We start from the raw sequence: 15,287 nt of genomic DNA, 5'->3' as shown, positions 1-15,287 counted from the left end.
ATATATATGTATATATATATATATATATATATATATATATATATATACACATACGTATGTTTTGTTTTTCTGTTTTTCAAGTCACATCAAAAGTGACAAAAGTGACAGCTAAAAAATTGTATAATAGTAAAGGTTTCTATAATATAAAAGATTTATATTTCATAACAGTGGTCTAATTTTGAATGTTCTATTCAAAGAAATACATTTATCATAGTTTCTACAAAAATATTTAACAACACAGCTGTTTTCACTGATAATAATGAGCAGCAAATCAGAATATTAGAGTGATTTCTGAAGATTATGTGACACTGAAGACTGGAGAAATGATGCTGAAAATTCAGCTTTGATCACAGGAATAAATTACAGCTTAAAATATATTCAAATAGAAAAGTTATTTTAAATTGTAAAAATATTTTATGTTTTTTACTGTATTTTTTTATCAAACAAATGCAATCTTGGTGAGCATAAGGGACTTCTTTCAAAAACATTTTTATAAATCTTTCTGACCACCAACTTCTGAACAGTATTATATCGGTAATAAAGGTTACATTTTTATGTTATTTTTCTTTTATGTATCTATTTGCATGTGCTTCTTCCTTCATCATCATCTCTTTTGTCTCTTTTTAATCAGACATTTTGTGTTTAAAATCACTTTAAAAAAAAATCGATAAATAAACAACAAATAAATATCATTATTCAATATGCAATATCATATGTCTACGTTCTCTAAAAGGTAACAGGTCTAGTCAGGTATAAAGAGATAAGTTACATCAGGTGAACTGTGTCACAGTAACCCATAGTGATGTGATGTGTTTAGTGCAGGTTTATAATTACACTTCAACCTAGATTAAACATCTAGCATCCAAGACATTACGAACAAATTAATGAGCACATATGTAGAGCCTGTCAGTGTGTCAGACTACACTCACGCCGCACAATACAGACAATGCACCAAACACAAACACACATGGCAACGACACGGACAGATGACATCAGCGCCGAGGGCCGATCCCAAAACATCAACCTGAAACCTCACGAGTTTCACCGTGACGTCACTGGCTCAGTGGTGTCGCATACACAAATACAGCCTGAGTCACCAGCCATCTTACTACAATCAGCACTCAGAGTTCATTAGCACTAGCTACCATACATGAAGCTTCAAGTGACAAACTTTGTGTTGCTGTCTTGTTTTTCACTAATATTGTGTCTGAATGAAAGCACATCAAATAGCAGAAAACCTTCCCAGAAGAGTCTAAGCTGTTATGTTACACATACATTACCTTCAAGACTCAAAAAGACATCAAAACATTGACCATCTCGCATGAACAGAATCAGCCTCTCTTAAGCATTTAACAGTCTCATAGACACACAGTGAACACTAGGGAAATGCAGCTGCACCCTGGAGAAACGCTTAGTATTCTTCTGATGCAATAAAAATCACAACTTCAGTTTTTAAAAGAAATAAGACCAACACATTGTCAGTGTCTCACTGAGGTCATTTCTATCTTTAAAACAGCCGGTTCTACCCACCAATGACCAGCAGGCTGAAGAAAATGCTCATCCCGCTGGACTGCTCCTCCTCCTGGGCCTTGACGCCCGTCTGCTCTGGCAGGATGGGCTCATTTTTAGGAGGCTCGGGGTTCGAGGGCTTGGGCACAGGTGTGGTGGACTGAACAGTGTCATTGCTGGAGCTTTCCGTGCCATTTAACCTGTCAGACGAATACATTTCATATGGTATTTAGTGCTGTCAAACGATTAATCGCATCCAAAATAAAAGTTTTTGTTTACATAATATATATATATATGTGTGTACTGTGTATATTTATTATGTATACTATATATAAATACACACACATACAGTATATATATATATTTTGAAAATATTGACATGTATAAACATTTATATATTTATATTATATATAAATATGTTTAATATATGAACATAACATATTTTTCATAAACATATACATGCATGTGTTTGTATTTATATACACATAATAAATATACACACTTACATTATGTAAACAAAAACTTTTATTTTGGATGCGATTAATCGTTTGACTGCACTAATGGTATTACATCAAATATGATGACATTTGACTATACAATCACTTTAACATTAACACATTAACATTAAAAGATTAAGATGATCTGAAGATACAAGTCTATAACAAAAAGTGGCCCACTTTATCCTACAAAAGCATATCAATCAAGAATCATCATATTCATACACCATAACATAGGCCTATAACTGTAAATAGATGTATACTCTGGCTGTATCGTGGTACAGAGACGGTATCAGGTAGTAATACCATGGTACTTTGATTTATACCATGATACAGGATCGTTAAAAATGAAAACACAGAAGACCATGGTATCTTTTGTTGTGTAATTGTAATAGTGATGATTAACACTGAATATGCGCCACATCACAGCTGTCAATCACTCACTCACTCTTTCTGCTGTTAAACTGCAAGCGAACTGATGCTATGTAATGAAGTAATACCTGATCAGATGCCCTCCGTGCCCATCAGCAGTATTCTGATCATGTAAATCACTGACAGCTCTATTATTGTCAGATTCTTCATCGTGTTTACTGTGTGTCTGATCATCTGCTGCCGCAAACCGCCCGAGATCAGCCGTCAATATAACTGATAACACAGCGATCACAGCAGCGCGATTACTGAAGCTCATCGTGCTCACAAACACAAATAATCATTAGACACAGGGGGGAAATCGCAAAATAAACTCATGTCGCCACAATCCATGTTTCGCAGAGTAAATTCGTCGTCATCATTACGTACCCGGAAATCCTGGGAGATGTAGTTTCTGGGACTTGCGGATTTGTAGTTTCTCCCTTTGGGTAGTTTTAAGCCGAAGTAATGGGGGGAAAAACGTAGATATCGTGTTTTTACATGTACATATATATTTAGTTACTTATAGTATCCACAAAATGTATGCATTATCGTTGCAGAGAAGAAAATTGCAGTTTAAAAACGGACGTGCTGACGTCACAATAGAGTGATGGTTGCTGGGAGTTGTAGTTCACATAAGGTGGGCGTGTCTACAATGCGCAATTCTGTGATGCATTCATTTGGAATGACATCCTGGTGAAAACACAGGCTGTCCACTTAGATAAATGACCTATTTGACGTCTTGTCTGCATAAGATGTGCAATGCCATTAATGTTTACACTTACATGATTGGGAGATTCTGTGCGGGTGTAGCACTGGATCTCATACTCTACCTAGTTTGCAGTAGTCATTATTAAAACAATACCTTGTTCTATTCAAGTTTATTATTTTATGTTTTTTGAACCTCTGGTCTGGTCAGTGTCCACCAGGACAGATGGAATAATTGCTCATTTGAATTTTAAGGTCTTGAGCACCTACTCTAAATAATATGCAGACGCATTAATATGGCCCCCATTCAATTTCCCCTCGACGATCAGTACGCGCCTTTATACTGTACCTGTCTGTTTCACAGCCTCTCTGGGGAAACTGGACCATGCGTGCAGCGTTACGTAATCAAGTACAGTCATGCATAATAATTTTCACACAGTCCCTCCTTTGCAGACGGTCCCTAGAACATTGCCCTGATATGTGCGTAACGCAGAGTCCCATGCGCTTCCATTCATTAGCAGCGCGCAGGAGGGTATGTGTATGAGTGCGTGCGTGCGTGTGTGTGTGTGTGCGCGTGTGACACACGGGATGAAGATGATGAGACTCCACTACGACAAGTGAACCTTCTAGATTGGATACATTCCGGGATCGGACCTGATCAGCGTGTCTGCGCTCGGACTCTCCATCTGCGTCGATTAACCGGACACATATCTGTCCATATAGCCTACTTATAGAAGAATATCTGCGCCTCTCTGTATAATGCCGACACATATGAGATTTCGGAGAAGGTCATTTCTCGGGCTTTTATTTCTCTTCTCGCTCTCCACTTCTGCACTGTACTTCATCTATTCAGCTCCTGGCATAGGTAAGCCACTGAGACATTTAGTTAACATCTATTCTGAATGGGCTGCATGTGGGTGACATCTGTAGTCTGGTTATTTAGGCTGCTCTGTTTTACATAGGCTAGTCAGGTTTGTCAGTTGTTGATGAATAGGTGATGAATAGGCCTATTGATTGCCAATCATTGTTTTTAATTTATCATGTATAGAGTAATAAGCCCGCGATCGGTTGTTTGTGTTTGGAGAGCAAATTCTGTCAGACTTCCCATCAAATCCATGTCGTTTACTGTGCTCAGCATGTATGAAGACCTCCATTATAGAGAACACTTCATATCTCCAGGCAAATGCGCTTAGATTTTTTTGACTGTTAGTGTTCTAATAACATTATAAATTGTGCTACTATATCTTCGGGCTTTCCGGGAGCTTTCGCTTCGCCTCAGCGCGCAGGTTTTGGTCAAAGCCCGCCCCAAAGACGCGGCTTCCAGGCAGCGAAACTCCAGTCCACGAGCGCTTCGGTCATGAATGTTTTATTAGGATATGCTGGCGTTATGAGAACTATTAAATCGTGAATTTGAATACGGGTTATAGTAGGATTTGTCAATTCCGATTGGCGAAGAACTTTCCATTAGCTTTATTTTTTTAAATAATGCCATAGCAAAGATGAACATTAAATTAAAAAGTATTAGCTTAGGCCAAGGTAATTTTTAATATACACAGAGTTAATTACAAATGGCATGAACTGCACATAAACTGCACATTTTTTAAATCCATATGACTTAGGCTACATGTGTCGAAGTGTACGTATATTAGGTTAAATTAGGTTGATATAAACGGCCTAAAAAGTGAGTGAGAATATAAAACAATAAGTAGCCTACATACTTAACATTGAGATCAAATTGCTCATTGCAAAGCTGTGGTTGTGTCACAACAGGTCAAGCGTTGCACCTTTAGAGAGGAACCTGGTGTGAACATGTTTGCCTTCTGTGATTTTTATTTTCTTGACATTTCTTTGTCATTTAACCTATAGGCAACCCTTTCTCCTCTGTAGCATTTATCTGTATTTTCTCAGCCTATTTCTAAATTGGCTTAATTATTAATGAAGACACGTTAAAAACCATTTAGCTTCCATGGCATGGGAGTTCCCCGTGTTTAAAAGAAGAACAAGGACCAGTAATTCTAGTATGTTAATATGAATGAAAAGCTTTGCAGAAGCTGCATTTGTCCCAGGGGGAGGTGACTGACATGTGAAGGGAGTGAAACGGGAGTATGCCGTCTTCTGGAAGATGTCTTTGTTTAAACGCAGGGGAACACGGGAAATGTCAAGTCCCTAGTGTTTCTGGTAATTGTGGGGCATATTTTTGGCTTTGGCACTAGAGGACATTAAACATATTAGCTCTTCTTTAGAAACCAGTGATTTTAGGAACACAAATAAGAATATTTTTAGTATTCTCTCATCATCATATTACCAACCCCATCGTTTATTGTTATTATAATAGTAAGTACATGTAACGTGTAAAAATATGTTTAATATATGAACATAACATATTTTTCATAAACATATACATGCATGTGTTTGTATTTATATACACATAATAAATATACACACTTACATTATGTAAACAAAAACTTTTATTTTGGATGCGATTAATCGTTTGACTGCACTAATGGTATTACATCAAATATGATGACATTTGACTATACAATCACTTTAACATTAACACATTAACATTAAAAGATTAAGATGATCTGAAGATACAAGTCTATAACAAAAAGTGGCCCACTTTATCCTACAAAAGCATATCAATCAAGAATCATCATATTCATACACCATAACATAGGCCTATAACTGTAAATAGATGTATACTCTGGCTGTATCGTGGTACAGAGACGGTATCAGGTAGTAATACCATGGTACTTTGATTTATACCATGATACAGGATCGTTAAAAATGAAAACACAGAAGACCATGGTATCTTTTGTTGTGTAATTGTAATAGTGATGATTAACACTGAATATGCGCCACATCACAGCTGTCAATCACTCACTCACTCTTTCTGCTGTTAAACTGCAAGCGAACTGATGCTATGTAATGAAGTAATACCTGATCAGATGCCCTCCGTGCCCATCAGCAGTATTCTGATCATGTAAATCACTGACAGCTCTATTATTGTCAGATTCTTCATCGTGTTTACTGTGTGTCTGATCATCTGCTGCCGCAAACCGCCCGAGATCAGCCGTCAATATAACTGATAACACAGCGATCACAGCAGCGCGATTACTGAAGCTCATCGTGCTCACAAACACAAATAATCATTAGACACAGGGGGGAAATCGCAAAATAAACTCATGTCGCCACAATCCATGTTTCGCAGAGTAAATTCGTCGTCATCATTACGTACCCGGAAATCCTGGGAGATGTAGTTTCTGGGACTTGCGGATTTGTAGTTTCTCCCTTTGGGTAGTTTTAAGCCGAAGTAATGGGGGGAAAAACGTAGATATCGTGTTTTTACATGTACATATATATTTAGTTACTTATAGTATCCACAAAATGTATGCATTATCGTTGCAGAGAAGAAAATTGCAGTTTAAAAACGGACGTGCTGACGTCACAATAGAGTGATGGTTGCTGGGAGTTGTAGTTCACATAAGGTGGGCGTGTCTACAATGCGCAATTCTGTGATGCATTCATTTGGAATGACATCCTGGTGAAAACACAGGCTGTCCACTTAGATAAATGACCTATTTGACGTCTTGTCTGCATAAGATGTGCAATGCCATTAATGTTTACACTTACATGATTGGGAGATTCTGTGCGGGTGTAGCACTGGATCTCATACTCTACCTAGTTTGCAGTAGTCATTATTAAAACAATACCTTGTTCTATTCAAGTTTATTATTTTATGTTTTTTGAACCTCTGGTCTGGTCAGTGTCCACCAGGACAGATGGAATAATTGCTCATTTGAATTTTAAGGTCTTGAGCACCTACTCTAAATAATATGCAGACGCATTAATATGGCCCCCATTCAATTTCCCCTCGACGATCAGTACGCGCCTTTATACTGTACCTGTCTGTTTCACAGCCTCTCTGGGGAAACTGGACCATGCGTGCAGCGTTACGTAATCAAGTACAGTCATGCATAATAATTTTCACACAGTCCCTCCTTTGCAGACGGTCCCTAGAACATTGCCCTGATATGTGCGTAACGCAGAGTCCCATGCGCTTCCATTCATTAGCAGCGCGCAGGAGGGTATGTGTATGAGTGCGTGCGTGCGTGTGTGTGTGTGTGCGCGTGTGACACACGGGATGAAGATGATGAGACTCCACTACGACAAGTGAACCTTCTAGATTGGATACATTCCGGGATCGGACCTGATCAGCGTGTCTGCGCTCGGACTCTCCATCTGCGTCGATTAACCGGACACATATCTGTCCATATAGCCTACTTATAGAAGAATATCTGCGCCTCTCTGTATAATGCCGACACATATGAGATTTCGGAGAAGGTCATTTCTCGGGCTTTTATTTCTCTTCTCGCTCTCCACTTCTGCACTGTACTTCATCTATTCAGCTCCTGGCATAGGTAAGCCACTGAGACATTTAGTTAACATCTATTCTGAATGGGCTGCATGTGGGTGACATCTGTAGTCTGGTTATTTAGGCTGCTCTGTTTTACATAGGCTAGTCAGGTTTGTCAGTTGTTGATGAATAGGTGATGAATAGGCCTATTGATTGCCAATCATTGTTTTTAATTTATCATGTATAGAGTAATAAGCCCGCGATCGGTTGTTTGTGTTTGGAGAGCAAATTCTGTCAGACTTCCCATCAAATCCATGTCGTTTACTGTGCTCAGCATGTATGAAGACCTCCATTATAGAGAACACTTCATATCTCCAGGCAAATGCGCTTAGATTTTTTTGACTGTTAGTGTTCTAATAACATTATAAATTGTGCTACTATATCTTCGGGCTTTCCGGGAGCTTTCGCTTCGCCTCAGCGCGCAGGTTTTGGTCAAAGCCCGCCCCAAAGACGCGGCTTCCAGGCAGCGAAACTCCAGTCCACGAGCGCTTCGGTCATGAATGTTTTATTAGGATATGCTGGCGTTATGAGAACTATTAAATCGTGAATTTGAATACGGGTTATAGTAGGATTTGTCAATTCCGATTGGCGAAGAACTTTCCATTAGCTTTATTTTTTTAAATAATGCCATAGCAAAGATGAACATTAAATTAAAAAGTATTAGCTTAGGCCAAGGTAATTTTTAATATACACAGAGTTAATTACAAATGGCATGAACTGCACATAAACTGCACATTTTTTAAATCCATATGACTTAGGCTACATGTGTCGAAGTGTACGTATATTAGGTTAAATTAGGTTGATATAAACGGCCTAAAAAGTGAGTGAGAATATAAAACAATAAGTAGCCTACATACTTAACATTGAGATCAAATTGCTCATTGCAAAGCTGTGGTTGTGTCACAACAGGTCAAGCGTTGCACCTTTAGAGAGGAACCTGGTGTGAACATGTTTGCCTTCTGTGATTTTTATTTTCTTGACATTTCTTTGTCATTTAACCTATAGGCAACCCTTTCTCCTCTGTAGCATTTATCTGTATTTTCTCAGCCTATTTCTAAATTGGCTTAATTATTAATGAAGACACGTTAAAAACCATTTAGCTTCCATGGCATGGGAGTTCCCCGTGTTTAAAAGAAGAACAAGGACCAGTAATTCTAGTATGTTAATATGAATGAAAAGCTTTGCAGAAGCTGCATTTGTCCCAGGGGGAGGTGACTGACATGTGAAGGGAGTGAAACGGGAGTATGCCGTCTTCTGGAAGATGTCTTTGTTTAAACGCAGGGGAACACGGGAAATGTCAAGTCCCTAGTGTTTCTGGTAATTGTGGGGCATATTTTTGGCTTTGGCACTAGAGGACATTAAACATATTAGCTCTTCTTTAGAAACCAGTGATTTTAGGAACACAAATAAGAATATTTTTAGTATTCTCTCATCATCATATTACCAACCCCATCGTTTATTGTTATTATAATAGTAAGTACATGTAACGTGTAACAAGGACACGTGTAATAAAGTGTTACCAAGTTTGTTTTTTATTTTTTATTTTATGAAGCCAATTAGGTGCAATATCTTTAAATTGTATTAGGCTATATAAATTGATATTATATTTGCTCTCAAGATATCGACTATATGTGACCCTGGAGCACAAAAGCATGGGTATATTTGTAGCAATAGCCAACAATACACTGTATGGGTCAAAATTATTAATTTTGCTTTTATGCCAAAAATCATTAGGATAGTAAGTAAAGATCATGTTCCATGAAGATATTTTGTAAATTTCCTACTGTAAATATATCTAAACTTAATTTTTGATTAGTAATATGGATTGATAAAGACTTCATTTGGACAGATTTAAAGATGATTTTCTCAATATTTAGATTTTTTTGCACCCTCAGATTCCAGATTTTCAGATAGTTGTATCTCGACCAAATATTGTTCTATCCTAACAAACCATACATCAATGGAGCGCTTATTTATTCAGCTTTGAGATGACGTATAAATCGCAATTTCGAAAAATTTACCCTTATGACTAGTTTTGTAGTCCAGGGTCACATATAATGTAAATTCAGGTAAATAGGCTACATCATATTGGATTGCAATTAATAAAAGTTATTAATATTTGCTGAGAAAAGACCCCAAATGATGACAGCTCAAATTGCAGACAAAAGCTCTGCATAGACATGCTGATTTTTAATTGTTAGTTAAAAAATTATCTAAAAAAAAAAAAAAAAAATAGATAATTAAAGGACATATGTTATAGTGACATATCTTTTCTTCTGTATTGCGATATACAGTACATTCAAATGTAACGGATTATTGAAAAATGAACAGTTCACAATAAGATGCATAACAAGCACTTAGAAAAATATAGGATTATTTTTAATTTCATGCTAACAGACCAGTATTATATCAACTAGGTTTAAGGTTTTACCCGCTCTAGATATCAAAACGGTTTGACAATGTTCAGAATTCAGTGTGCCAGGAATTACAGTAGATACAGTTGACCTCATTTTGGTCAAAGACACACTATAAGAGTGCTGTGTATCTCTCTATATTTATCTCAGTGAGAAATGCAGTGGAACCATGGAGATACATGTCTCGTGTCCCCATGGAAACAACGGCAGCAGCTCTATTACTCCTGAGGGGTATTTAATGCTTGTCAAGGGAATTAGGTTCATAGGTCACCGAAACCTTCAGTAAACCACTTACTGCTCATTTCACACGCGCCGCAGCTCGGGGGAGGGATCGTGGGCCACAGATGTGTCTGATTGCTGCAGGTTATTGAATGAAACCTAGAGAAACCCTGCTGGAGCTCACTAGAACACAGATCCTATTTATAGACGCGGACCCCATGGAAACCCAGGTGCCTCCGTTCGTCCTCTGAGCAAGCCGCTGAACGCCAGACAGAAGACAATAGAGGAAGAGGAACCGTCTTTCTGCAGGACTGCCTTCAATCCAATCCTGAATGTGCAGTCGAGGTCCGATCTGGGGATTGGAGAAACTGAGGAATGCATCTGACATAATCCTGATGTTCATGAAATCATTGTTGAAATTGTTGAACAATGTCTCTAATCCATGACTATGGGATTAGATCCAATGATTCCCATGAGATGGTGGTCCTATATGAGATTATGCCAAGTAGGACATGTCAACATCTTTGTTGGTCCTGGAAAAACATTCAAACCAAACAGATTATTGGGTTACATTTATGGGGGGTTATCGGCCTGTTTTTCCCTTAGATTTTAGGGGTATTTAACGGTTGGCGTTGCTTGATAGAAATGTTCTTGATCTAGGAACACATCCCTGAAAAAAAAAACTGATTCTTCTTCATGTCTAGCAGCTAGCAACATATATGGTGACCTTCTCTTGTCTGGTTGTTTAAAGGTTATTCATCAAACCACATTTGCGGGTTCCACTGCAAAGGATCTTGCCCTATATTATGCGTTGGTCTTTCTAAATAGCAATCTACCATAATTTCCGTGAAGCCTGTTGTTCAGTCTGACTTGCGGTTATGTGGGATTTTGTGCGCCATCATGTTGCATGCTAAGCCACAGCACACATGTACATAGGTTACTATTTAAAGGTGGGCTTGAAAATATTATATGATCTTTATCATCGTGTATGAATATCAGGTCAAAAGGAAAAGACAGGATTTGTCAGTGTGTTTTTTTTCTTCTTTTTTTAGCGGCTTCTAAGTGAATAGCTATGTTTCCATCCAAAGATGGGAATTGAACTTATGCGCAAACTGGAATATCGCATAAAAAACATTTGTGAATAAAGCACTGTTTCCATCCAACGAGTCAAAGAGAACAAAATCGTCACTTCCCAATAAACTGGCACTAAATATCACTAAGAAAAGTAGTAGAAGCCACCTAATATAGTAATTTTCATATATGATGAATTACTTTCACCTCAGAGAGAGCAGACGAAACAAATGCAGTCATTGCTTTTGGAGGTGGATGTCTGGTGTTTGGGAACGCAATCGTGTAAGACAATTATACAGATATACTTTGACAACAGACTTTGCTCGGGCATTTCAGAACGACCAAAACATCATTTCAGATGCTGTGCAACGAGATCGGTCCACTGGTTAGTCAAGTTATCCCGTCCCCTCGTGCAAAGTCACATGACTTTTTTGATGTGCATGGTGGAATTTATTTGATAAATGTGTTTCCATCGTAGTTTATGTGCATTTTTTCTTATTGGATAAAAAGTTTATCCTACTCAATTTTGTGCATAAGTTTTTGTATGCACATTTTTAGAATTTATGCACATCTTGGCATTTCCATCCAGTTTTTTTTTATTTTTTTTATGCGATATTCCAAAATGTGCTTAAAAATAGGTCGATGGAAACATAGCTAATATTAAGGGGTTGCTGGGGAGTTTTTTGTGGTTTCTAAATGCTTGCTGACTGACCCAAGTCAAATAGGCCCACCCCATGACTCAATTATATTCTGGCCTACACCAGAGGTCTTCAACCCTGCCCCTGAAGACCCACTGCAGAGTCTGAACCAGCTAATCAAAGTCTTTAAGGCTGCTTGAAAATCATAGGCAGGTGTGTTGGAGCAGGTTTGAAATAAACTTACAGGACACTGGCACTCCAGGCGCAAAGTTGAAGACCTCTGGTAAAGTGGTGAACTGAAATTGTTACCTTAAAGACCAGCTTTTACCTGATTTAACCCATAACAATTGGTTTTGTTGGAATTAAGTAAAGTATTTAAGTTGATTCAGTGTAACTAAGTATTTTGTTATAATTTTTTCCATTTTATCAGTGTATTCTAAGTGAAAAAAGATTAGGAGTATGCATGCATGTAGGAAAGGTTAACACTTTTGCAGACAAGTATGTGCGACTTTTACTATTTCCCTCTTCAAGCTTTGTGACCACATAGGTCACCACATGCATTGCACATTTATGTGCAGGTTGTTCAAAGCTACAAATGACCCTTCAGCCTAGAGCCGTGCACAAACAACATGTACTGAAATAATCATTCACGCCTTCCATGGAGTGGTGTGAGAGGCCGTTTATAATGCAGGATCCTCACATCTACATTGTTTTATCTTTGTAAAAGTCAATGAACCCTGTGACTGGCTCGACACAGAGTGGAAAGTAGTCGCTTAGAGGCAGCGCATTCAGCTGGGCTCTGGTTAGTGTCGTATTTGCATGGCCATTTGTTTACAGAAGATTAGGGCACATAGAAACGCAACAAGAAGGATCATGGGGAAAAGAAGGGCAAAAGCATCTACCATGTCATTTTGTGATAGGTAGGGAAATGTCCGTTTCCCCACCTGTAGTTTGATACACATGTTAGACGAAGAAAAACAAACTGGCCATGGATATAAATTATTTAAACAATTAGTTATTTGTGAGTATCTTTTTTTATGAATATTTAGTTAGTCATTTATTACAGATGCTTGCAGTGTCATTTGTTCTGCAGTAATACAGGAGATGAATCTAGAAAGAGTGAACCCTTATACACTCAGACTGTCATATTCTGTGTTACTTTGGTGAAATGCTCACAGTTGTCAAACGTAGGATGTTATTAACCACATGTTGTACCTGCATTGAAATCATGCCCACTAGAGCTACCGTCTAATGTCCAAGGATGGTCATGTGACACTAAATAACGTAGTAAGAATGGAATTTGGTTAAACATCAATTGGGGAAGGGCAGCCGCCACCTTCCCAATCACTACCACATGTAATCCATTGTTTCATTGACACGGTAATCAATAGTCTTATCATCTGTTCATGACCAGTATATATATATAATGCTCTAACAAAATTAAGGAAACCCTTCGATTACACATTGGATCTCGATAAATGAAATATTCAGGTTGTAAATCTTTACTCTTACACATTGTGTAATTCGCTGAGAGCCCTGGAGGATCTCCTCCCAGACCTGCATCAGGGAATCCGTGAGATCTGGACAGTGTGTGGTGTTGCTCGGCCACTTTGGATGCTCCGATACATAACGTCCCAGAGGTTCTCAATTGGATTCAAGTCTGGGGAATGTGAGGGCCAACCAACGGCATCAATGCCTTCATCATCCAAAAGCTGACTATAGACTCAGAGGCCAGGAATTATCGTGCACCAGGAGGAACCCAGGGCTCACTGCACCAGCGTAAGGTCTTAAAATGACTCCCTAGACCATCACTGCCACAAACGATCATGCTGGATGACGTTCTCCACAGCATCTCCAGACTCTTTCACATCAGTCACATGTGTCCAGTCAAATGCGGCACCATTGTTGAACCTGCCAACTCTGGTGTTCTCTGGCAAGTGCTAGTCGAGCTGCATGATGCTGGGCTGTGAGTACAGGTCCCACTACAGGACATCGGGCCCTCATGCCACCCTCATGGAGTCATGCAGTGCTCCTCCCGTTCCTCCTTGTACAAAGGAGCAGATGGCCATCTTGCTGCTGGGTTGTCGCCCTTCTCAACCCTTTCCAGCTCTCCTCCTGTAATGGCCTGGTATCTCCTCCATGCTCTTGAAACTGTGCTGTGAGACACACCAAACTTCCTTGCGATGGCATATATGGTGGACTATCTGTGCAACCTGATTGGGCCGCAGGTACTGCTTCATGCTACAAGTAAAGAGAAGGATCCTAACAAAAGCCTAACAGGAACTTTACCCAGGAACTAGGGACTTTGGGCCGGTACTCAGTGTGTTTCCACTGCAGGAACCAGGATCTAAATAAAGTTCCGGGATAAAAAATTGCCCCTCAGAAAGTCCCTGCTCGCGAGGTAGTACTTTATCAAAGGTCCGGAACTTTTGGGGGCAGGACTTGGGCGCTGAACATGCTGATTGGTTGAGTTCACGCAGCATTGTATTTCAACCACCATTTATTCGGATAATTTTCAAAATATTACTGTTATTGTGTCATGAAATGTAGTTTTAAAAGTATTTCAGGCGAGATTGTAGTTATTTAAAACTCAAATCTGTGGTTTATTTATAAGACAGCGCCTATTTAAAAATGTGTTTCGCCGATTTCGGAGACGTGAGCTCCACGCGATCAGCAAGCGCTCAGTGCTCATGTTTCCCGACGAGAGCAGCCTCAATTAGTCCTTCTGACATTTGCCGCTGGCTCTGATGTCTCTTTAGTGGTTAAACATAAGATATAATTTGTTTTGGGTAAATCTAACAGGTAATCTTTGGTCTTTATTCTATTAATCTATTAATATGTTAAAATGAAAATAAAAAGAGGCAATACTGTTTGATATAATATTTTGTTTCATTGTAATGTAGGCTATATACATTCCCTGAACTAAATTTCTGCGGCTATTAATATGTTTAAATTAAAACGAAAGGAGGCAGTGGTGTTTGATATCATATTTTGTCTTATTGTAAATACAGTGAGGAAAATTGCAGTAGCCAAGGCAAGCTGACTGACGTTATCAAGTACGCTGCTGTTTGCAGAATCACCGGACTTGCGTCGTCCTGTCCTCGAGTCTAACTCGCAAAGTCCGAACTACCGAGGATGCAAGTCCGAAATTTCCGTACTTGGTATTGAGAAACGCGCACAGACCTACGTCAACAGACTATATGCCTATTCTTCACGGTACTTTAGACCGCAATGGAAACGCAGACAGCAACAGGTCTGGGGGAAAAAAAGTTCCTGGGACAAATTGTTCCAGGTAATTTCGGTGGAAAAGCGGCTAAAACAACCTGAAACACCATTGCCTTTTTGGGAGTTGTCTTGCTTTTGCCTCTCTAGTGCACCTGCTGTCGCTTTGCACCAAAGCAGGTAA

At 38.9% G+C, this 15,287-nt stretch overlaps 2 protein-coding genes across 3 annotated transcripts in view; one reads left to right on the top strand and one right to left on the bottom strand.

Annotated features, from left to right (window-relative positions):
• The window catches only part of slc9a8 (solute carrier family 9 member 8), a 46,315-nt gene extending 39,974 nt beyond the window's left edge, over positions 1-6,341 (bottom strand). The window contains exons 1-2 of one of the 2 annotated variants that reach the window (XM_016548353.1): positions 6,063-6,341; positions 1,531-1,709 (exon numbers count right to left, since the gene is read on the bottom strand). In XM_016548353.1, coding sequence (XP_016403839.1) covers positions 1,531-1,709; positions 6,063-6,250 — 367 coding nt within the window. In that variant the 5' untranslated portion in view covers positions 6,251-6,341. Of the gene's footprint in view, positions 1-1,530; positions 1,710-2,506; positions 2,786-6,062 lie in introns of those variants that run through there. The other variant, XM_016548352.1, reaches the window with a different exon arrangement.
• Positions 6,342-7,186: 845 nt separating this feature from the next.
• Positions 7,187-15,287, top strand: part of LOC107736963 (beta-1,4-galactosyltransferase 5-like) — a 23,766-nt gene continuing 15,665 nt past the window's right edge. Inside the window, exons 1-2 of the mRNA XM_016548354.1 lie at positions 7,187-7,389; positions 7,421-7,543. Coding sequence (XP_016403840.1) covers positions 7,438-7,543 — 106 coding nt within the window. The 5' untranslated portion in view covers positions 7,187-7,389; positions 7,421-7,437. The remainder of the gene's footprint in view (positions 7,390-7,420; positions 7,544-15,287) is intronic.

Source organism: Sinocyclocheilus rhinocerous, unplaced genomic scaffold, assembly GCF_001515625.1.
Source record: "Sinocyclocheilus rhinocerous isolate Xijiao unplaced genomic scaffold, SAMN03320098_v1.1 scaffold554, whole genome shotgun sequence".
NCBI classification, from domain to species: domain Eukaryota; kingdom Metazoa; phylum Chordata; class Actinopteri; order Cypriniformes; family Cyprinidae; genus Sinocyclocheilus; species Sinocyclocheilus rhinocerous.
The sequence above is the reverse complement of the archived record's forward strand: the minus strand, read 5'-3'. Positions and strand labels throughout refer to the sequence as shown.